Source organism: Ailuropoda melanoleuca, chromosome 7 (genome assembly GCF_002007445.2).
Source record: "Ailuropoda melanoleuca isolate Jingjing chromosome 7, ASM200744v2, whole genome shotgun sequence".
NCBI classification, from domain to species: Eukaryota; Metazoa; Chordata; class Mammalia; order Carnivora; family Ursidae; genus Ailuropoda; species Ailuropoda melanoleuca.
The window spans coordinates 82,758,542-82,781,543 of NC_048224.1; the positions used below are offsets into that span (position 1 = coordinate 82,758,542).

A 23,002-nucleotide genomic window follows, 5' to 3' on the forward strand; every position below is an offset into this window, starting at 1 on the left:
AATGATTTTGAACATTTTTTCGTGTGTCTGTTAGCCATTTTTATGTCTTCATTGGAAAAGTGTCTGTTCATGTCTTCGGCCCATTTCTTGATTTGATTATTTGTTTCCCGTGTATTAAATATTTGCCTACTTTATGACCGTCAAACACGTGTTGCTCCATGGTGCCAAGTTACCTACCACGGTAGGAATGACAGACTAAATTTGTCAAGTGAGGGACACAGGTTTTCTTTTAAGTGACATGAAAGCTTAGATCAGCTTTGCTCTAAGATGTATTATCAGGGGAGGAGGTTGAAGTTAGGATAATCAGCTAGACCAGGAGAACATGGAGTGCATCTGGGATGGACTCTTGGCTTCTGGAGTTTTGGGTTTTTTTTTTACTTCTAGAATTCTTTATTGTGGTAAAACATACATAAATTTACCATTTTAACCATTTTAACCATTTTAAACACCATGTGCAGGTGTTTTTTTTTTAATTGAAGTATAGTTGACATAAATCAGATTTTCAACAGGTAATCTGACAATTTAGTGCATTATGAAATGCTCACGATGATAAGTGTAGTTACCATCTATTATCACACAGTTATTACAGTACTATTGACTGTATTCCCTGTGCTGTACTCTTCATCCCCATAACTTACAGCTGGAAGTTTATACCTCTTCTCATCACCTGTGTTGCCTGTCTCCCACCCTTGTCCCCTCTGGCAACCACTAATTTGTGCTCCGTGAGTCTGTTTCTCTTTTCTGTTGTTGTTGTTCATTTTTGTTTTTTAGACTCCAAATATAAGTGAAATCATAAGGTATTTGTCTTTTTCTGACTTATTCCACTAGCATAATACCCTCTAGGTCCATCCATGTTATTGCAAATGACAAGATTTCATTCCATTTTATGGCTAATATTCCAGTGTGTGTGTGTGTGTGTACACGTACGTACGTACCCACTCGTATGTGCATGCGCATGAATGTATTATGTCTTCTTTATCCATTCACCTATCGATGGATACCTAGGTTACCTTCATAGCTCAGCTGTTGTAAATAATGCTGCAATAAGCATAGGGGTGAATACATCTTTTGAAATTAGTGTTTTAGTTTTCCTTGGGTAAATACCCAGTAGTGGAATTACTGGATCCTTTTATCTTAGTTGTTGGAGGGACCCCATACTGTTTTCCACAGTGACTGCGCCCATTTACATTCCCACCGACAGTGCATGAGGGTTCCTTTTCCCCCCACCTCCTCACCAGCACTTGCTATTTCTTGTCTTTTGGATACTAGCCATCTGACAGGTGTGAGGTGATACCTCATTGTGGTTTTGATTTGCATTTCCCTGATGCTGAGCGATGTTGAGCATCTTTTCATGGGCCTGTTAGCCATCTGGATGTCTTCTTCGGAAAAGTGTCTATGCAGGTCCTCTGCCCATTTTTTCATCAGATTATTTGTCTTTTTGGTGTTGTTTTGGATATTAACTGCTTATCAGAGATGTCATTTGCAAATATCTTCTTCCATTCAGTAGGCTGGCGTTTCATTTTGCTGATGATTTCCTTTGCAGTGTAAAAGCTTTTAGTTTAATATAGTCCCATTAGTTTATTTTTGCTTTTGTTTCCTTTGCCTGAGAAGACACAGCCAGAAAAATCATGTCCCAGAGATTACTGCCTATGTTCTCTTCTAGTTTTATGGTTCCTGGATTCACATTTAGGTCTTTAATCCATTTTGAGTTTATTTTTATGTATGTTGTGAGAAAGTGGTCCAGTTTCATTCTTGGTATGTAGGGGTTTCCCAGCACCATTTATTGAAAAGACTGTCTTTTCCCCATTGTATATTTTTGCCTCCTTTGTTGTAGATTGACTGTGTAAGCATGGGTTTATTTCTGGGCTGTCAATTCCATTCCATCGATCTAGTGCCATGTCATCTGCAAATGGTGACAGTTTTACTTTCTCCTCACCAATGTAGACTTTTTAAAATTTTTTAAAAATCTGATTGCTATGGCGAGGACTTCTAGTACTATGTTGAATAATGGTTGTCAGAGTGGACATCCTTGTCTTGTTCCCGATCTTAGGGAAAAAGCATTTAGTGTTTCACCAGAGTAGGATGTTAGCTGTGGATTTGTTATAGAGGACCTTTATAATGTTGAGGTATGTTACCTCTGTACCCACTTTGTTAAGAATGCTGATCATGGGGGTGTCTGGGTGGCACAGCGGTTAAGCGTCTGCCTTCGGCTCAGGGCGTGATCCCGGCGTTATGGGATCGAGCCCCATGTCAGGCTCTTCCGCTATGAGCCTGCTTCTTCCTCTCCCGCTCCCCCTGCTTGTGTTCCCTCTCTCACTAGCTGTCTCTGTTGAATAAATAAATAAAATCTTTAAAAAAAAAAAAAAAGAATGCTGATCATGAATGGATATTGAATTTTGTCAGATGCTTTTTCTGCATCTGTTGAAAATATCATGTGACTTTTATCCTTCATTTTGTTAATGTGTATCGTGCTGATTAATTTGCATAAATTGAACCATCCTTGCGCCCCTGGAATAAATCCCACTGATTGTGGTGAATGATCCTTTTAATGTATTTCTTAATTTGGTTTGCTAATATTTTGTTTGTATCTACATTTATCTACTGGCTTGTACTTTTCTTGTGGCATTCTTGTTTGATTTTGGTGTTAGGGTAATGCTAGCCTCATAAAATGAGTTTGGAAACATTCCTTCCTCTATTTTTTTTTTTTGAATAGTTTAAAGATAGTTGTTATCTCTTTTTTAAATGTTTGGTAGAATCTACCTGTGAATCAGCTTGGTCCTGAACTTATGTTTGTTGGTAATTTGTTGATTACAGATTCAGTTTCATTACTATTAATTGGCCTGTTCAGATTTTCTATTTCTTCCTAATTCAGTCTGGGAAGATTTTATATTTCTAGGAATTTATTCATTTCTTCTAGTTTGTGTAAGTTGTTGGCATATAATTTTTTGTAGTAATCATTTTTTTTGTATTTACCATTTGTAATTTGTCCTCTGTCATTTATGATTTTGAGTCTTTTTTTCTTGATGAGTCTAGCTAAAGGTTTATCAGTTTTGTTTGCTTTTTCAAAGAACCAGCTCTTAGTCTCATCAATCTTTTCTGTTGTGGGCTTTTTTTTTTTTGTCTCTATTTTATTTTTGCTCTGATCTTTATTTTCCTTTTTAAATTTTTTTTTAAAGATTTTATTTATTTGAAAGAGAACAAGTGGGGAGGTGGGGCAGAGAGAGAGGGAGAAGCAGGCTCCCTGCTCAGCGGGGAGCAGGGAGCCCAATATGGGGCTTGATCCGAGGACCCTGGGATCATGACCTAAGCCGAAGGCAGACGCTTAACTGACTGAGCCACCCAGGCGCCCTTGTTCTTTCTTTATTATTTTCTTTCTTTTCCTAATTTGGACTTTGTTCTTCTTTTTCTGGCTTCATTAGATGTAGAGGTAAATTGAGATTTTTCTTGTTTCTTGAGGTAGGCCTATATCGCTATAAATGTCCTTCTTAGAACTGCTTTTTCTGTGTCCCAAAGATTTTGAATTGTCATGTTTCCATTTTCATTTGTCTCTAGGTATTTTTTCTCTTTGATTTTTTGTTGACACATTGGTTGTTTAGAAAAATGTTATTTAGCCATGTTTGTGTTTCTTCCACTTTTCTTGTAATTGATTTCTAGTTTCATATGGTTGGATAAGACAGTTGATATAATTTCAGTCTTCTTAAATTTATAAAGACTTGTTTTGTGGCCTGTTACTTGATCTTGAATGTATATTCTGTGGCTTGATATGGAATATACTATATATCTCTGTTAAGTCCATCTGGTTTCATGTATCATTAAAAGCCGTGGATTCCTTACTGATTTTCCATCTCAGTGATCCATTGATATAAGTGGGGTGTTAAAGCCCCCTACTGTTATTTTATTACTATCAACTTATCCCTTTATGTCTGTTAATATTTGCCTTATATGTTTAAGTGCTCTTACGTTAGTTACATAAATACTTGTTATATCCTCTTAAAGGAGTCATCCCTTTATTCTTATGTAATGACCTTTTTTGGTCTCTTGTTACAGTCTTTTTTTTTTTTTTTTAAAGATTTTATTTATTTATTCGACAGAGATAGAGACAGCCAGCGAGAGAGGACACAAGCAGGGGGAGTGGGAGAGGAAGAAGCAGGCTCATAGCGGAGNGCGGAGGAGCCTGATGTGGGGCTCGATCCCATAACGCCGGGATCACGCCCTGAGCCGAAGGCAGATGTTTAACCGCTGTGCCACCCAGGCGCCACTTACAGTCTTTGTTTTAAAGTCTGTCTTATCTGACATAAGTATACCTACCCTAGCTTTTTTTTTTTCCACTTTCATTTGCAATGTGTTTTCTTTTTTTTTTATGATTTTTTATTATATTATGTTAGCCACCATACAGTACATCCCCGGTTTCCAATTTAAAGTTCGATGATTCATTAGTTGTGTATAACACCCAGTGCACCATGCAATATGTGCCCTCCTTAATACCATCACCGGTCAATCCCATTCCCCCACCCCCCTCCCCTCTGAGGCCCTCAGTTTGTTTCTCATAGTCCATAGTCTCTCATGTTTCATTCCCCCTTCTGATTACCCCCCCTTTCTTTATCCCTTTCTTCCCCTACTGATCATCCTAGTTCTTATGTTCCATAGATGAGAGAAATCATATGATAATTGTCTTTCTCTGCTTGACTTATTTCACTTAGCATTATCTCCTCCAGTGCCGTCCATGTTGCAGCAAATGTTGAGAATTCGTTCTTTCTGATAGCTGAGTAATATTCCATTGTATATATGGACCACAGCTTCTTAATCCAGTCATCTGTTGAAGGGCATCTCGGCTCCTTCCATGATTTGGCTATTGTGGACAATGCAGCTATGAACATTGGGGTGCATATGGCCCTTCTCTTTACTACGTCTGTATCTTTGGGGTAAACACCCAGTAGTGCAATGGCTGGGTCATAGGGTAGTTCAATTTTTAACTTTTTAAGGGACCTCCACACTGTTTTCCAGAGTGGCTGTACCAACTTGCATTCCCACCAACAATGTAGGAGGGATCCCCTTTCTCCACATCCTCTCCAACAATTGTTGTTTCTTGCCTTGTCTATCTTTGCCATTCTAACTGGCGTAAGGTGGTATCTCAGTGTGGTTTTGATTTGAATTTCCCTGATGGCTAATGATTTTGAACATTTTTTCATGTGTCTGTTAGCCATTTGTATGTCTTCATTGGAAAAGTGTCTGTTCATATCTTCTGCCCATTTTATGATTTGTTTATTTGTTTCTCGTGTATTGAGTTTGAGAAGTTCTTTGTAGATCTTGGATACCAGTCCTTTATCTGTGGTGTCCTTTGCAAATATATTCTCCCATTCCGTGGGCTGTCTCTTAGTTTTTTTGACTGTTTCCTTGGCTGTGCAGAAGCTCTTTATCCTGATAAAGTCCCATAAGTTCATTTTATCTTTTATTTCTCTTGCCTTTGGAGATGTGTCGTGAAAAAGGTTGCTCTGGCCGATGTCATAGAAGTTGTTGCCTATGTTCTCCTCTAGAATTTTGATGGATTCCTGTCTCACATTGAGGTCTTTCATCCATTTGGAGTTTATTTTTGTGTATGGTGTGAGAGAGTGGTCAAGTTTCATTCTTTTGCATGTAGCTGTCCAATTTTCCCAGCACCATTTATTGAAGAGACTGTCTTTTTTCCACCGGATGTTTTTTCCTGCTTTATCAAAGATTAGTTGCCCAAAGAGCCGAGGGTCCATTTCTGGGTTCTCTATTCTGTTCCATTGGTCGATGTGTCTGTTTTTGTGCCAGTACCATGCTGTCTTTGTGATCACAGCTTTGTAGTACAGCTCGAAATCCGGCATTGTGATGCCCCCAGCTTTGTTTTTCCTTTTCAACAGTTCCTTGGAGATTCGGGGCCTTTTCTGGTTCCATACAAATTTAAGGACTATTTGTTCCAGTTCTTTGAAAAATGTCCTCGGTATTTTGATCGGGATAGCATTGAAAGTGTAGATTGCTCTGGGTAGTATGGACATTTTAACTATGTTAATTCTTCCAATCCATGAGCATGGAATATTTTTCCATCTTTTTATGTCTTCCTCAATATCTTTCAAAAGTGATCTATAGTTTCTAGCATATAGGTCCTTTACGTCTCTGGTTAAGTTAATTCCAAGGTAACGCATGGTTTTTGGTGTTATTGTAAATGGGATGGATTCCCTAATTTCTCTTTCTTCAGTCTCGTTATTCGTGTATAGAAATGCAACTGATTTCTGGGCATTGATTTTGTATCCTGCCACCTTACTGAATTGTTCTATAACTTCTAATAGTTTGGGAGTGGATTCCTTTGGGTTTTCCATATAGAGTATCATGTCATCTGCAAAGAGAGACAGTTTGACTTCTTCTTTGCCGATTTGGATACCTTTGATCCCTTTTTGTCTTCTGATTGCTGTTGCAAGGACTTCTAGTACTATGTTGAATAATAGTGGCGAGAGTGGGCATCCTTGTCGTGTTCCTGATCTTAAGGGAAAGGCTTCCAGCTTTTCCCCATTGAGAATAATGCTTGCAGTAGGCTTTTCATAGATGGCTTTTATGAGATTGAGAAATGTACCCTCTATTCCTACACTCTGAAGGGTTTTAATCAGGAAAGGATGCTGTATTTTGTCAAATGCTTTTTCTGCATCAATTGAGAGGATCATATGGTTCTTGAGTCTTTTCTTGTTGATATGATGTATCACATTGATTGATTTGCGAGTGTTGAACCATGCTTGCATCCCAGGTATGAATCCCACTTGGTCATGATGGATAATCCTTTTAATGTACTGTTGGATTCTATTAGCAAGGATCTTGTTGAGGATTTTGGCATCCATATTCATTAGAGAAATCGGTCTGTAATTCTCCTTTTTGAGGGGGTCTTTGCCTGGTTTGGGGATCAAGGTAATATTAGCCTCATAGAATGAGTTTGGTAGCTTTCCTTCTGTTTCTATTTTTTGAAATAGCTTTAGGAGAATAGGTATTATTTCTTCTTTGAATGTTTGGTAGAATTCCCCAGGAAAACCGTCTGGGCCTGGAGTTTTATTATTTGGAAGGTTGTTTATCACTGACTCAATTTCTTCATAGTTAATTGGCCTATTTAAGAAATCTATTTCTTCCTGTTTCAGTCTTGGTAGTTTATAGGTTTCCAGGAAGGCCTCCATCTCTTCCAGATTGTTTAGTTTTTTGGCATATAGCTGTTGATAAAAGTTTCTAATAATCCTTGCAATTTCAATGGTGCTGGTCGTGACCTCTCCCTTTTCAGTCATAATTTTAATAATCTCAGTCCTTTCTCTTTGTTTTTGGACAAGTTTTGCCAGTGGTCTATCAATTTTATGGATTCTCTCAAAGAACCAGCTTCTAGTCCTGTTGATCTGCTCTACTGTGGTTCTGGTCTCTAATTCATTGATTTCTGCTCTAATCTTGGTCAACTCCTTCCTTGTCAGTGGGTTAGGCCTGTCCCTCTGTTGCTGTTCCAGTTTCTTGAGGTGAGAATATAGAAACTGCATTTTAGATTTTTCTATTCTTTTGAGTGAGGCTTGGATGGCTATGTATTTCCCCCTTAGGACTGCCTTTGCAGTATCCCATAGGTTTTGGACCGTTGTGTATTCATTCTCGTTGGTCTCCATAAATTGTTTAATTTGTTTTTTGATTTCCTGGTTTATCGAGTCATTCTTGAGCAGGATGGTTCTTAGCCTCCAAGTGTTTGAGTTTCTTCCAGGTTTTTCCTTGTGGTTGAGTTCCAATTTCAGAGCGTTGTGGTCTGAGAATATGCAGGGGATAATTTCAATCTTTTGGTATTGGCTGAGACCTGTTTTGTGTCCCAGAGCATGATCTATTCTTGAGAATGTTCCATGGGCATTTGAATAGAATGAGTATTCTTTGGTTCTGGGGTGTAGTGTTCTATATATATCTATGAGGTCCAACTCGTCGAGTATGGCATTCAAAGCCTTTGATTCTTTGCTTAGTTTTTGCCAGGGTGTTCTGTCTATTTCTGATAGTGGGGTGTTGAGGTCCCCTACTATTACTGTGTTCTTATCTATATGTCTCTTTATTTTGGTTAAGAGTTGGCTTGTGTATCTTGCTGCTCCCCTGTTGGGGGCATATATATTAATAATTGTCATATCCACTTGTTGAATACTTCCTTTAAGAATAATATAGTGCCCTTCTGTATCTCTCTCTATGGCCTCTAGTTTAAAATCCAGTCTATCTGATATGAGAATTGCTACTCCAGCTTTCTTTTGAGGTCCATTTGCGTGGAAGATGGTACTCCATCCCCTTACTCTAAGTCTGAATGCATCTTTGGGTTCAAAATGAGTCTCTTGTAGACAGCAAATGGATGGGTCATGTCTTTTTATCCAATCTGCAACCCTGTGGCGTTTTATGGGAGAGTTTAAGCCATTTAGATTGATAGAGATTATTGACAGATATGATTTTAATGATGCCATTTCTCTTTATTTGTTTGTATCGGTTGTGACTTTCTGTTCTGTATCACTCTTAGGGCCTTTTTACCTTTATAGAACCCCCCGTTAATATCTCCTGTAGGGCTGGTTTCGTGGTTACGAAATTGGTTAATGATTGGCGATTTTGGAACGTCTTTATTTCTCCATCAATTCTGAATGACAGCTTTGCTGGATAAAGGATCCTTGGCTGCATGTTTTTCTCTGAAAGAGCTTTAAAAATGCCCCCCCAAGCCTTTCTCTCATTCCAGGTCTCTGTAGACAGGTCTGACGTAATCCTGATACCTTTGCCTTGGTACGTGAGAAATTTCTTTGCCCTGGCCGCTTTCAATACTGTATCCTTGGATCTAATATTTGCGAATTGCACTATGACATGCCGTGGCGTAGGTTTGTCCTGGTTGAGCTTGGATGGGGTCCTCTCTGCCTCTTGGACACGAATGCTTGTTTCCCTTGCTAGATTAGGGAAGTTTTCAGCTACAATTTGTTCAAATATCTCTTCTAGACCTCTGTTTTTCTCCACCCCTTCAGGGATGCCGATGATTCTGACATTGGATCGTTTCATAGAGTCAGTAATCTCCCGTAATCTACATTCGTGGGCGTGGATTTTTTTAAGACCAGCTTCTATTTTCGTTTTTTCTTCTACTAACCCATCCTCCAATTCGCTAATACATTCCTCTGCCTCAGTGACCCTGGCCGTCAGAGCCTCTAGTTTTGACTGCATTTGGCTCATAGAATTTTTTATTTCTGTCAGATTCGCTCTCATTTCTGCCCTTAGGGATTCTATATTCTCAGCAACGCTTTCTCTGATGCTTTTTTCAAGTTTACTCATCATCTTGACCATTGTTGCTCTGAATTCCATTTCTGATAATTGGGATACATCCGTATGTATTAATTCTGTGGCCGAGGCCAATTTCTGTGGCAGAGGCCACAGATCATTGCCTTTTTTTTGCTGGGGGGGACTTCTCCTTCTCGTCATTCTGATGAGGAGAGGTTGCGGGGTTGTCCAGAGCCCAAATTGTTGACCGGGACCCAGGCCGTGCACCCTTGTTTTATAGGGATCTTAGGGATGTGGGCTTCTTTAAAGATTTTATTTATTTATGTGGCAGAGAGACAACCAGCAAGAGAGGGAACACAAGCAGGTGAGTGGAAGAGGAAGAAGCAGGCTCCCAGCAGAAGAGCCCGATGAGGGACTCCTTTCTGGAATGCCAGGATCACGCCGAGCCAAAGACAGGCGCTTAATGACTGTGCCACCCAGGCGCCCCGGGATGTGGGTTTCTTGATTTTTCAGCCTGCCTTCTGGGGGAGGGGCCTGCCGCACGGATACTCAGGCAACCCTGTTTGGGTAGAGTCTCCGTGTCCCCTGCGAAGGGGGGGGGGGATGGGCACCCTGTGAGCCGGTATTTCCAGGCTTTTGTTCTCTGGCGGCTTTCCCTGGTGGTCTGCTGTGCCTCTTCTGAGAGTCAGAGCAGCAGGGGCCGAATCTCAGCCTCTGACACAGAACAGAGGGATTGTGGACCGTTCTCCACTGATGTTCTGGCCACTTTAACTCTGTTTCTGTTGGTGCTGCTCAACCCTGCAGCGTCCCGGGATGTGCGCCCCACACCTGGCGTCCCAGCCCTCTCTTCCAGGGCCGGCGTGTCTCTGTCCTTTGTGTTTCTAACCTCGCCAGCCGCCCCGCGCACGCTCCCGGAGCTCCCGGTCTCAGTCTGGATCCAGTGAGCACACTGGAGTTCCGGAGCCCCATTTCAGTCTGGTGGCGCATGTTCCCTGGCTCACGGTCTCAGTCTGCTGTCTCGCGGGTGCCGGTCCGTGAGCCCGCCCGCTCCCCCATGCAGGTGGCTACCGCTTCCCAGCGCCCGAACGCGGAGGCTCCCTACCCCTTCCGTTTATCTACCGATATCTGTGCGCAGTTTCATGGCTCCCCGCTTCGTACCTCAATACTCAGCGCTGGAGATGTTCATTTGTAGAGATCCAGCTGTATCATCCTGCATCTCAGGCTGATTCTGTGGATGTTCAGGCTGGTCTGGTACCTATCCAGCTCGACTCGGGACCGGCTGAAAAAGGGGACCCCTCTCCTCCGCCATCTTAACTCCGTGCTCATACATTTTTTATGTAGGTGAGCAGTGAGAAACTGAGGTAGAGGATGAGAAAGTAGTTAATTTTCTTAAGCGCCATGGCCTTAGTTGGAGGACATGCTCTGTGTTTCTGGTGGTTCTGGTCCAAGTCCACTCGTGACTCCCTGTGTGAGTCAGAAAACAGCAGGTGCCCCAGAGTCTCCTGATGCCATCCCTGCCTCTGCCCCTCTTACAGCTCCTTCACTGGAAAACTGCAACGTGTTATTTTTGTGTCCCTTTACCCTCTGTGTCTTTAGGTCTGAAGTGAGTCTTCTGTAGGCAGCATATAGATGGGTCCTGTTTTTTTATCCCTTCAGTCACTCTCTTTTGATTGGAGCGTTTAATGCATTTACATTTAAAGTAATTATTGACAGGTATGCACTCACTGCCATTTTGTTGTTTTCTAGTTTTTGTAGTTCTGTTGTTTTCTTCTTCTCTTGCTCTTTTCCCTTGTGGTTTGATGGCTTTCTTTAGTGTCATGCTCGGATTCTTCTCTCTTTACTTTTTGTGTATTTATTATAGGTTTTGGTTTGTGTGTGGTTACTGTGGGGTTCATATGTAACATCCTATGTGTATAGCAGTCTATATTGAGTTGATTGTCAGTTAAGTTCGAACACATTGTAAAAGCACATTGTTTTTATTTCCTCTTCCAGTTTTATATATGTCGTATTTTACATGTTTTTATTTTGTGTATCCCTTGGCTAATTTTTATATATGTAATTTAACCTCCTTACTAGTTTGTAAGTGAACACACTTACAAACTGCTGGTGCCTGTGGGCAGGTGGGTTGCATGGGCTGGTTCTTCAGGGGAGGGCAGGACAGGGCACATGGTGCTGGCAGGGTAGATGGAGAGTGTCAGAACTGGCTCAAAAGCCTCTGGTTCGCTCGGGTGGGGGGCAAGAAAAATTGCATCAGCCAGCACTTTTGTTTCCAGAGAACAAAAGAAGTCTGCAGATCCCTGCCCCTCTGGCACATATCCTCAAATTAGTCAGTGAATCTTTCCCTGTATGCCAGGTGCCTTTCAGACTCCTGCGTCTGTGCTGTGTCTTGGCTGTTGTTGAGCATGCTGGCTATTCAAGGGCCAAGACTCCGTTTCCAGTAGTTCCCTAGCTCTCCCTGAGTTCAGCCCCACTGGTTTATGAAGCTCCCAGGAGGAGGCCCTGCTGATTTTCAAAGCCAGATGTTTTAGGAACCAGCCTTCACAATGTGGATCCCCAGGGCCGGGGGTGCCCAGCATAGGGCCTGACACACCCACTCCTTTGTGCCCACAATGTCCCTAACATTTGTGGGGTGTCACACCTGGGGTTTAGTTCCCGATTGTGTCTGTACCCCTCCTCATGTGGCTGCCGCTCCAGGTCTAGCTGTGCAAGGCCTGTTCTGCCAGTCTTCAGGGGCTTTGCAGAGTGAGTTGTAGTACGTGTAGTTGTTGCCTTACCACAGGGGAGGAGGGCGAGTTTGGGATATTTTCTACCCCACCATCTTCCTGGACTCCATCCTGTAGTTTCTTAAATGCCCAGGTGATTCTGATATGCAGCTGAATTTGAAAACCACTAGATTGAGATTTTGTCCCTTGGGTAATTATAATTTCAGCTAGGGTTGCCATTAAAACAGGAATGGGCATGTTCTTTTTCACTGATCCCATATTCCTTCAGTGGGTAGTTTCTGAGTTCTGTTACGTGCCAGACATCATGCTGGGGACTTGGATGAAACTCACTTTGAAATGTAGTATTGCGAATCTCCAAGTACTATGGTAAAAAATCAGAAATGTGAATGTGAGGTTTTCAGGGGTCACACGTGATGTGCATAAAAATCCAAATTGTGTACTGTTGAGACAAATCTGTTTTTAACATTCTATTTTAGAAAACGAGCGGGGAGAGGGACAAGCAGAGCCTGACGTGGGGCTCCATCTTACAACCCTGAGATCGTGACCTGAGCTGAAACCAGGAGTCGGCTGCTTAACCAACTGAGCCACGCCAGTGCCCCTGGTTTTTTGTTCTTGAATATTTCCACTGATGTTCTTATTCAAAGAGTTGTTTTAAATTTAAATGTTTATTTTGAAGCAGATGTATGCCCATGTAGTGACAGCAGCTGAAAAGAAATTTAAAAAGCAGATTTTGTGATGACCAGTAAATTTGGTACAAGTGGAGTAGAAATACACAAATTTATTATATCTGTAATTATGAGCTGGAACTAGTCTCAAAGAATAAGAACACTTTATGCACTTATTCAACATTTATTGAGCATGCTGGGTGCTGGGAATGTGCTGGGAGCAAAACAGGAATAGTGAGGTTTTGCCCTCAGCTTACACCCTAACGGTGTGATGGAAGATACAGTGTGTTACACTGGGAAGTGAAGGGAAGGAAAAGTACTCCGATGGAATGGGTGGTAGAACTGGTATAATGAGATCTGCAGGAAGAACAGACAGACAAAGGTAAAAGAGGAGTTAAGGCTTCACAGAAAGATGTGCAGAGGCCCTGGGGAGCATTTACTTCCAGGAGCACCTTGTGTGTTATTAGAATCAACGTAGATCCCTGGAGTGAGGGAAGGGTGGGAGGCAATGCACCAGCACGAAGCTGCCAGCGGATTTTCAGTGCAGAGGGTGGGAGAAATGGGAGGTATGATCCAGTTTACTCAAGTAGAATCTGAGAAACATTTTATTGGAGAGCAGAAGTGAGATGATAATAAGAGGGAGGCAGGATCAAATGAAAGGTGGATTGGCAAGAACAGGTAAGAGTTGATGAGGATTGAAGTTTGAGGTCCAGAGAGACATGAAAGGCCTAGTTCTAAAGATGTTGGCTTCCACAGGTCAGGTCTTCAGTGTGCAGTCTGCTTGCACCTGAGGCTCATTCCTGGTTTAGGAAATGGTAATCCTTAGAAGACACAGAAGTAGAACTTGACCTCACGTCTCTATCTTCTTGAATAGAGTACATGGTTTGGTTTAGGTCCTGAAGTACCTCAATCTCTTCCTTCAGTTGCTGCTGCCTTTCTTCATATTGATGAATTTTTTTCTGTATTGCTATGATAAAAAGAAATGAAATTTCAGGTTAGTAGTTTTATAAACAATGTACTATTTCTAGCCTCTTTCACTTGGAAGTGCATAATACACACTGCTGTGCGCCAGAAGAATCTAGGGCCTTGTGAGCAGGAACTGATTCTTTTATGTCTTTGCTTCCTCTTCTAATTCAGGATAGAATTCTAGTTTTTATCACATAAAGCCAGTCAGTACATCTTTAGAGCTTGAGTCCCTTTTGTGTATCTTTGAGAACTCAGAAGTAGGGACTGTATAGCCTTCATGCTACACTGTACCCCTTTGTTGAGAGATAATAAGTGGAGAGAGCATGTGGTTAGAATATCAAGGATAAGGGCAAATCTTTCATAAAAATGCGTCCAATTTTTAATGTTACATAAAAGCTTTTGGTTTTATTTAGAAATAGGAAGGCCTTTAATGTGGAAACTTAGGAAGAAGATTAATTAGGCTTTATAAATAACAGTATTGCTCAAACGACAATGTCGTTTTTTGAAAGTTGAAGAATTTTAAAACACACACATACAATCTTTCTGTAGAATACCTGTAGTTAACTTTCTGGAACATTAGAACTGAGTGACATTAAATTAAGTAAGAGAGTCTGTCTCAGTAGGGATGTCACGTTAGGTCTTTTAAGTTGGTTCTAATGCAATTCCAAGTAGTGTCTCCTCTTGGTGCCCCCACGTCCCCCACGTACTACATTGTAAATGTATATTCTCCCAACTAACCCGTGTACATAGTGGAAATGTGACTTTTTTTTTTTTTAAGATTTTATTTATTCGACAGAGATAGAGACAGCCAGCGAGAGAGGGAACACAAGCAGGGGGAGTGGGAGAGGAAGAAGCAGGCTCTCCCATAATGCCGGGATCACGCCCTGAGCCGAAGGCAGATGCTTAACCGCTGTGCCACCCAGGCGCCCCGGAAATGGGACTTTTATATGAAAGAAAAGTAACACAGATCAAAGTCCCCTAATAAGGCTTTTTAGAAGATTTTAAAGGCTTCTGTTAAAAAGTATGTGGATGCTCGCACTAGCAGTGAGCAGTCTGAGAATGAATGTAACACAAAATCTGAATGGAGAGGAGGACACTGCAGTTGTGCAGCTCAGGGGGAGCTGTTCACGCCCAGTTCCGTGTCCCACTCGGGCCGGGATGTGATGTGCAGTGCACAGCCTGTCCAGCTGTGTGGGAGCTTGTACAGAAGTCAGATCAGACTCACCCAGAAGTGGAAATTTAGTCTGTTTTGAAAGCATCTTAATGGTGGGAGGACCTACTCACTAAACGGTTGAGGTATTATTAACATACAGTGAGTGTCCGATTAGTTTCAGGTGTACAATATGACACAAAATCTATAAAATAGCAACCATCTAAGTCTCTGCCCCCACCAGGCTTGCTTCTTTTTCAAAAATGTCTTGACATTTTTTTTCTTGCTCGTCTTTAGAATCAATGAACTGCAACCCTCCTTCCCCCGGTTAGATTGAGGATTGATATTTGGAGAATTAAAGGCTTCTGTTAAAAAGTATGTGGAGAATTAAAATTTGTACACATCAAATCAAGTGAGAGGGAGTCAAGCAGCAGTGTGGTCATGGCCTTGCCACAGCCTGGCTCCTGCTGAGTCCTGAACCTCCCATTTTGCAATCATTTAAAAGAGTAGAAACAAAAAATCGAGTTTTTTCTGATTACTAAGGTATTGTGTATATGTAGAAAATGTGGAAAATCTAACGCAGCACTGTCCACCCACCTACAGATAACAACTGTTCCCATATGGGTGCATTGCGGGGGGGGGGGGCTCGTATTGCTTTATGGTGGGCTTTTTCATTTAGTAAGATGATAAACATTCTTTTAAAATGATTATCACCTGAATAGTATTATATTACTTCAGTATAAATAAATATTTGTGAACTACGCTGCTCGGTTATAACTCCTACCTGCTTGAAAATTTACAAATGTGTCTTCAAACAATTTACAGTCAAAAAGTGAAGTCCCGATTTCTTCATAGTCTGTAGAGAGAAAAACATTTTCAGTTTTAACTTAAATAATTGATATAGGCAGAAACTCCTTACACACTAACCCCAAATAAGGAGAAGTACACAGAATAGTCCAGCACTGTGCAACTTCTGTATCAGTCTGCGGGAGCAGCAGTGTCCCCGGGGGGGACCGGGGGGGGGGGTAATGCAGATGCCTGGCACCTCTACCAATCAGAAGCTCCAGGGCTGAGGCCTGCTGATGTGTTTTAACAAGCCCTCCAGGGATTCTGAGGGGCATGTTCAAGTTTGAGAAGTACTTAGTCTAAAAAAGTAAAGAGGAAATGAATGGAAGAATGTAATGAATGAATTTTTTGGAAGTTTGCTTTTGATTTCACTTCTTGATTTTGTCCTATAGAAAATAATCTCTTTCAAATAAATAATCACCTACTTGACACTGGTGCCTATGATATAAACTGTCAAGCTTTTCCTTGTAGACTAACTGCTTTATCATCAAGTTTTTAAGCTCCCGGTGTAGGGTCGAAGAAGGCTAAGTGGCTACATACCTGCATATACAAATGGAACTCTGCCTTCCCAAGAGCTCTTTATGCAGGGTCACATTAACTAAGTGAAACATCAAACAAAACATTTTTTCTTCTATAAACTTTGAGTTGACATTATCAAAAAAGACATAAGGAACAGAATTTGAGTCAAATCAAAACTGTAACATGATGCCATTCTCCGACGTTAGCAACAAGCGGTGAGGGGGCAGATGTGTGACTGCCTGTGGTTCTGAGCGGATACTCAGCTATGCGCGTCTGTAACACCCATCACAGCTTGCAGGGCACCAGGCTGCTGTTCACTGAATTAATGAGTTTGTGAATATCCCACATCCTGTTGATGCATAAAAGACTAGAGATTGCATAGAAAGAAAATGTGTACTTTTGGTTTGTTTTACAAGTAGGTTTGTGTGAAGTCCCTACATGTAGAAATGTTGTTTCGGTACCTGAATCAGAAGCGGTGTCACGCATGAGTCTTTCCTGAATCAAATGAAGTTTGTCTAAAATTTCTTCAAATAAATCATTAAGAAGCCCCGCTTCCTTACATTTCCTAAGAAAATCAATCTTCACAGTTGCATCTAAGAATAAGAAAAACAAATCTCAGGGCAGCTCTCATAAGTCCCTTTATGGTCATTTCTTCAGACCTTGCCTAGAGGTGGATGAGCACAGTCAGTAGGATAATAAATACAGCACCTCTATCTTTTCATTGTAATTTCATCATACCTCATGTTTTCCTCACTGAAACAATGTTACAAAAAGTGAAAAACTTTTCTGCTTAGACTATCTGAATCAAGAGAATTTTCTAAAATTTAGCTTGAAATCTCTGAGATAATAGCTCCCATCATTTTTTCTGTCACAGTTACTGTGTGTTACTATGGAATGTCTGTTTCCCTGACAGCTACAGTGATGGCTTCGGGGGGGGGGGGGTCACAGTACAAGAGGTAGTAGCATGGGACTGGATTCTGAGCTCAGGTAACCCTGGCTTCTAGACCAGGAAGTGTATCCTTTCTTTCTTAATACCAAAGAACAATAGACCATCTCCACCTCTGAGCTGGGACTATGATAGAGTGGGTAGTTATTGTAAGAATAAAAACCTTTTATCCTTAAGTCTAGAAGAATAAAGTGGGAGACCAACTGAAATAAATGCGTTATTTCTATAAGTACTGTAGGTCATATTTGATACAAAATTTATAGCAAACCTGTGTGTCTGCCATCCTCTTCCTTCATTTGTGTTATGAATCTATCTAATGTCAACGTTTCAGGTGGCTAGAGAGAAAAATCAAGATTACATTGATTCACCATCGACATTTAATGTGTAAAATGAAAACCAGTCCTTTGTTGCATACAATTCAATGATATGCCTGTGGTGAAAATCATGCCCCATATTCATCAGTAGTTCACATGTAAACATGAAGATATTTTTGTATAACAAAACATCCAGAGGTATTGCAAGCTCCTCTTGTATAAACAGCAAGAGGTGAAGGTTGCTGGCTCGTATTAATTTAGCTCATATGAGTGAATGCATGGAAAATGGTTTCAAATCCCCAAAATGTTTCATACACTTTGCACATAATAGTAATATAGAAAATGATGAAAGTCACAAATCAGGTCAAGTGTGGGTCATGCAGCTGAGAAATACTTGGTTAGGTAAGGGATGCTTTACTGCACCTCTGCCCATTTTAAGACCATAAGCACACTGTGGGCTCAGATACTTTCACTGATGTGGTACCAGGACATGTGTTATAGAAGCCATGGGACTATCACCTCCTGAAGGTCATGCTGGGATACCCAACACATCCTGCTTTTCTTTTATAGTCATCTCATCATGGTTCTGTTACCATTTCACTGGATATTTGAATGGTTGAAATTAGGAAGAAACTGTGTGAAGAAACTGAAAGTTATAATAAAATGAAGTCAGATTACCTGTACATGAATGTCTGTTGAGAGACGTTTCTTCCTTCCTCTTTTTCTTTTCACTCCTGAAAAATAAGTTGAAAATACAAATTATGTAGAAACCAGAATCCATAAAGGAAAAGACTGATGCTTGCCTACAAAAAATAGAAAACTCTTACATACTAAAAGTTATCAAAAAGTCAAAAGATACGGCAAACTTACACTAAATGTTTGCAACACATATGATAAAGCACCAGTTTTCAAAATATAAAAATCTTATAAATCAATATAAAAAAGATGAGTAGAAAAATAGGCAAATGGGGAACCCTCTAAGAAGAGTTCATTAGATAGAAAAACAGACTGGGTCACAGGAAAACAGATACACAGATCAAAAGATAGGGGAATACACTCAATTTTACTCATAAGATATGCAAAATAATGAATTTTCCACCTATCAGACTGACGGAGATGAAGGTGTTTAATATATAATGTTTGCAAGGACTAGGGTAATTGCGTACTGCTGGTGTAGCCTCTTTGGAAGAGAATTAGCCAGTTGTTATCAGTTTCATTGTTCGTACTTTTTGACCCAGTAATCTACACGAAGTTTTCCAAATGGCATAGTTGCATAAAGGTACAAAGATGAATGGGGAAAAATGTTAACTACACTATTTAATGTGATAGAAAAAAAAAATGGAAACAACCTCAGTGCCCATCATGCAGAGACTAGTTCAGTTGTAATTCACCTATACAACTGAATAATACACACAATGGAATATGCAGTCTTTCAAAAATTAGATTCATTTGTACAGATATGGAAGGATGTCTGAATGAAAACAAAATACAGCAGTAGGTATGTTTGTATAGGAAATTTTTAGAAGAATCCAAATGAAACTGATAGTTTCTTCTGGGGAGAGGATTCACAACTGTGTTGTGTCTAAAAAAATTTTTAATTCAAAATATTGGGGTGCTTGACTAGCTCAGTCAGTGGAGTGTCTGACTCTTGACTCGGGTCAAGAGATTGAGCCCCTTGTCCGGCTTCATGCTAAGTGTGGAGTCTGCTTGAGATTCTCTCTCTCCCTCTGCCCCTCCCCCAGCTCATGTGCATGCTTCCCCCCCAAAAAAAATTTAAAAAAAAAAACATTGTTACCTTTCCCTATCAGTAAACACTGATTATAGCTATATTTTTAAATAATAATTCCTGATAAAAGGGTATTGACTGAGAAATGAGGGTAGCGATACTGTTTAGAGTGTTGTTTACCACCAAAAAATGCAATTGGCATGACATGGCACTAAGCCTTTTCCAAAGAGGTCCTGAGTCTGGTCCACAGTGAGCATTTCAGAGGCAGAATACAGAGGCCATTCATGAGTGAATGTACATCCCATAACTCCAGTTAGCCAGGGCCCAGTTTTTCTTAATTAAAACTGAAATGCTAATCATGCATTCTTAGGAAATTTTAGGAAATGTGCAGCAATTTTTCAGTTTTATCTACTGGAAATGCTGATATTCTTTTAGAAGAGAAGCAGTTACAAAAGTCAAAAGATTTTTACCACGTCCTCGTTTGGCCCTCTGATTGTAGTGAGGATGGAAGGTACCAGACAGAGACTTTCCTTGGAGTAGGTCTAGTTTGAAAAGAAGAAAAGTTAGTCTATTATATGCACGCTGCACAAAGAAAATGACAATTTTATAAGTATGTAAAAAATTTAACTCAAATACTTGTATTTAATTCAGCGAGGCTAGTAATCAGGATATCCCATGTCTTACCTAAATGTATACCTTTCTTTAAACCCACAGTGCTAAATTTTAGAGACTTACCATTATAAGCGTTGTTCGATGGAGCATGTTGTTTGCAAAACACTCTGAAACATGCAATTTCAAAGAATTGTTAAATATTTTTACTTACACTTTTTAAATATTATACCTATTTTCTTATGATTTAAAAAGGAACTAACCTATTTTTCATGATGGCTTTATCCTAAATATTTGTAAAAGAAAAACGCTGTCCAAACCTGTATGTTACTGACCCTCATCAAATGCGGACGGAGCCTCTGTCAGATGCCTTTTGTGCTCTCAGCCCTCAAGCTGGTACGCTCTCTGAAGGAGTGCGTGTGAAACATTTTGAACAATGGTAAGTAACTCATATGGTGGTCAGTGGGATTTTACTGTATGAAGAAAGACATCTAAAGATCTAAAATCTAAGACAAATTTTCATCTGACTACACCAAGTTCTTCTGATTTTCAACAATAAATAGCACAAAATTGCATGCATGAATTTTTGGGAAAGTAGTTTTCTAACTCAACAGCTATCTCCCCCTGACTTGAGAGTTGAACTGCATGAATCTAGAACAGATCAATGCCCTGGAAGAGAAGCAAGCAGCCTTGCAGGCTATGAAGAAGAAATGGAATGAGTAAATTTTGAGGAGCTGCACAGGCCCCATTTCTTCCCCAGGCTCTATCCTTCTCAGCCCCCAGGTACGTCTCGTTTCCTTAGGGTTCTGACCCTCGGGAGGCAGGCTCCCTCTTGCCTATAGGAACGTATGAATTCTTCCTGTCTTACACCAATTTCCACCTCTTACATGCAGTCTTCCTGGCAACCCATCCCCTGCTCCAAGCAAATTAATCTCCTCACCCTTTGGATTCCAGTATCTAAGCACATTCGTTTGCCAGGCACTTACATTTTTTTTTATTATGGAAAATTTTGAACACATCTAAAAGTGGAGGAGAGATGATGAGCCCCATGGGCCCCTACACATCACTCCGTTTCAACAGTTACCAACTCAAGGCCAAGTCAGTTTCATGCGAATCCCCTCCTGCTCCTGTCATGCCATGTGCTTCTATGGGTTCTGGCCTCTCTGGTCCTTCCACAAGGTGCTAGGTTCTCTGAGATTTAGCCCATGTCCTGTTCCTCTTTATATTCTCACTACACCTAGCAAGGTACTTTGTGTATGATAAGCACTCTAACAACTGAATATTTAAATTCAATTAAAAAGTGCATAGAAGTTCACCTGATATTGATAATGACGAAAATGATTATTTCATTGAGGCTCTATTCATTGGTTCTACTAACACAAGACCAGTATTTTTGCAAGCTTTAAAATATAGTGGCAATTGACTCCTTTTTGTTCAGTCTTACAGCTCTGCTAATAACAGTATGTCTAGTGGGTGTTTGAGGTCATTATGGAAGTCAAAATAAAATGAACTCTCTGGGAAGGTTAAAAAAAAAGTGAGGATAGGGGCGCCTGGGTGGCACAGCGGTTACGCGTCTGCCTTCGGCTCAGGGCGTGATCCCGGCGTTATGGGATTGAGCCCCACATCAGGCTCCTCTGCTATGAGCCTGCTTCTTCCTCTCCCACTTCCCCTGCTTGTGTTCCCTCTCTTGCTGGCTGTCTCTATCTCTGTCGAATAAATAAATAAAATCTTAAAAAAAAAAAAAAAGATATTTCTCCAAAAAAAAGGATAATACAATCTATGCACTTCTGAGAAAATCAAATATAAAAAGTATGATACAAAATTAATATGATTTACACATTCCTTTCTAGTCTCAAGCAATAAAATACCTATGGAACTTGCTCAAAATCGGATATAAAATTATTTAGCAAATTCCTTTTAATAATAGGCTTGCCCATATTGTTTTAGAATATAGGCTCCTAAGCCTGAAGAGGATGTGGTGGTGAAGAGCAAGAACTCCAGAGCTCTAAAGCCCAGCTCTGCCACTCACCAGCTGTGTGACCTGGGGACAAATGACTAAGTCTCATAGGGCCTCAGTGTCTGGATCTGTAAAGCAGGGGTAATAATGTCTACCTCACTGGGTTGTTATGAGGATTATATGTGTTAACATTTGTAAAGTACTTGGAAGTATTTCTGGCACAAAGTAAGTGATTATTAGATAAAACAACGTAGTACCTGAAACACTGATGAAATTGGGGGTATGTGCCCAAAGGGGGGGGAAATCTAGCCTCCAAATGCAATTTTAAAATATTTAGGATCTCACAAAAATCATATTAAAAAGATAATGCTCTCATTCAGAATATTGTGAATGAAAATATTTCACTGAAATTTAAAATATTCCATCAGAATGTATGCACATGCCCCAAAGAAGTGAGAAGTATCTGCCTGGCTCTTCAACTTCAGACCATCATTTTCTTTTTTATTCCATTTCATAACTTTAAAAAAGGTCAAAACTTCTAGATATCTTTTTAACTTTATATGACATGTTTAATTTTTTTTTTAAGATTTATTTATTTGACAAAGAGCACAGCAAAGGGGAGAGGCACAGGGAGAGAGAGAAGCAGGCTCCCTACTGAGCAGGGAGCCCAAAGTGGGGCTCGATCCCAGGACCCTGAGATCATGCCCTGAGCTGAAGGCAGACGCTCAACTGACTGAGCCACCCAGGCGCCCCAATATGACATGTTTTAGACTGCATCCACGTACCAAAAAACTGAACATGACCTGAATCATCAATTAACAACTGGCTTTCTGATTTCATCTGATTAAACTGTCTAATTATTTAACTGAACTGCAATCTTTCATCAGAAGGAAGATAAGTTTCTTCCTGGATAAAACAAATACAATTCTATTGGACTTGAAATATGCCTTACTGGGTCAAAATTAACATTAAAGAATTATCGAAAGAAGGGAATTAAGATTTAAAAGCCAAAAGCAATTCAAACAGGATTAATTTCTTCAAGGACTTAATGACATTACTATATTTGGGGCATAGTTTATCATTTTTAAAAGTTCTTTATAGGTGAGAGTTGTGGGGAAAAAAACATTCATTCAGCAGACAAGATGGATAAACCATGGACTTGAGGCTAACAAGCCTCCTGTTTGCACAAGAGAGCAACAGTGACCTGGTTCTAGGTCCTGTGACCACCCATTAGGTCACTCACACAAGTATGGCAACCAGGGAAAGAAGGCATGTAGGAAGATTAAAACCAGAACCAACTCTGCTATTTTCTTTCTATGATATTGAAGGAAG

At 40.4% G+C, this 23,002-nt stretch overlaps 2 protein-coding genes across 3 annotated transcripts in view; one reads left to right on the forward strand and one right to left on the reverse strand.

Annotated features, from left to right (window-relative positions):
• Positions 1–16,043, forward strand: part of RCBTB1 (RCC1 and BTB domain containing protein 1) — a 91,832-nt gene extending 75,789 nt beyond the window's left edge. Inside the window, exon 13 of the mRNA XM_034665137.1 lies at positions 12,449–16,043. Within this exon, the coding sequence (XP_034521028.1) occupies positions 12,449–12,508 (60 nt within the window). The 3' untranslated portion in view covers positions 12,509–16,043. The remainder of the gene's footprint in view (positions 1–12,448) is intronic.
• Positions 12,806–23,002, reverse strand: part of LOC100476962 (histone-lysine N-methyltransferase SETDB2) — a 91,563-nt gene continuing 81,366 nt past the window's right edge. For both annotated transcript variants that reach the window (XM_034665130.1, XM_011224813.3), the window contains 7 exons: positions 19,840–19,883; positions 19,575–19,646; positions 18,057–18,112; positions 17,333–17,399; positions 16,580–16,711; positions 15,538–15,609; positions 12,806–13,604 (listed from right to left, as the gene is read on the reverse strand). In XM_034665130.1, coding sequence (XP_034521021.1) covers positions 13,432–13,604; positions 15,538–15,609; positions 16,580–16,711; positions 17,333–17,399; positions 18,057–18,112; positions 19,575–19,646; positions 19,840–19,883 — 616 coding nt within the window. In that variant the 3' untranslated portion in view covers positions 12,806–13,431. The remainder of the gene's footprint in view (positions 13,605–15,537; positions 15,610–16,579; positions 16,712–17,332; positions 17,400–18,056; positions 18,113–19,574; positions 19,647–19,839; positions 19,884–23,002) is intronic.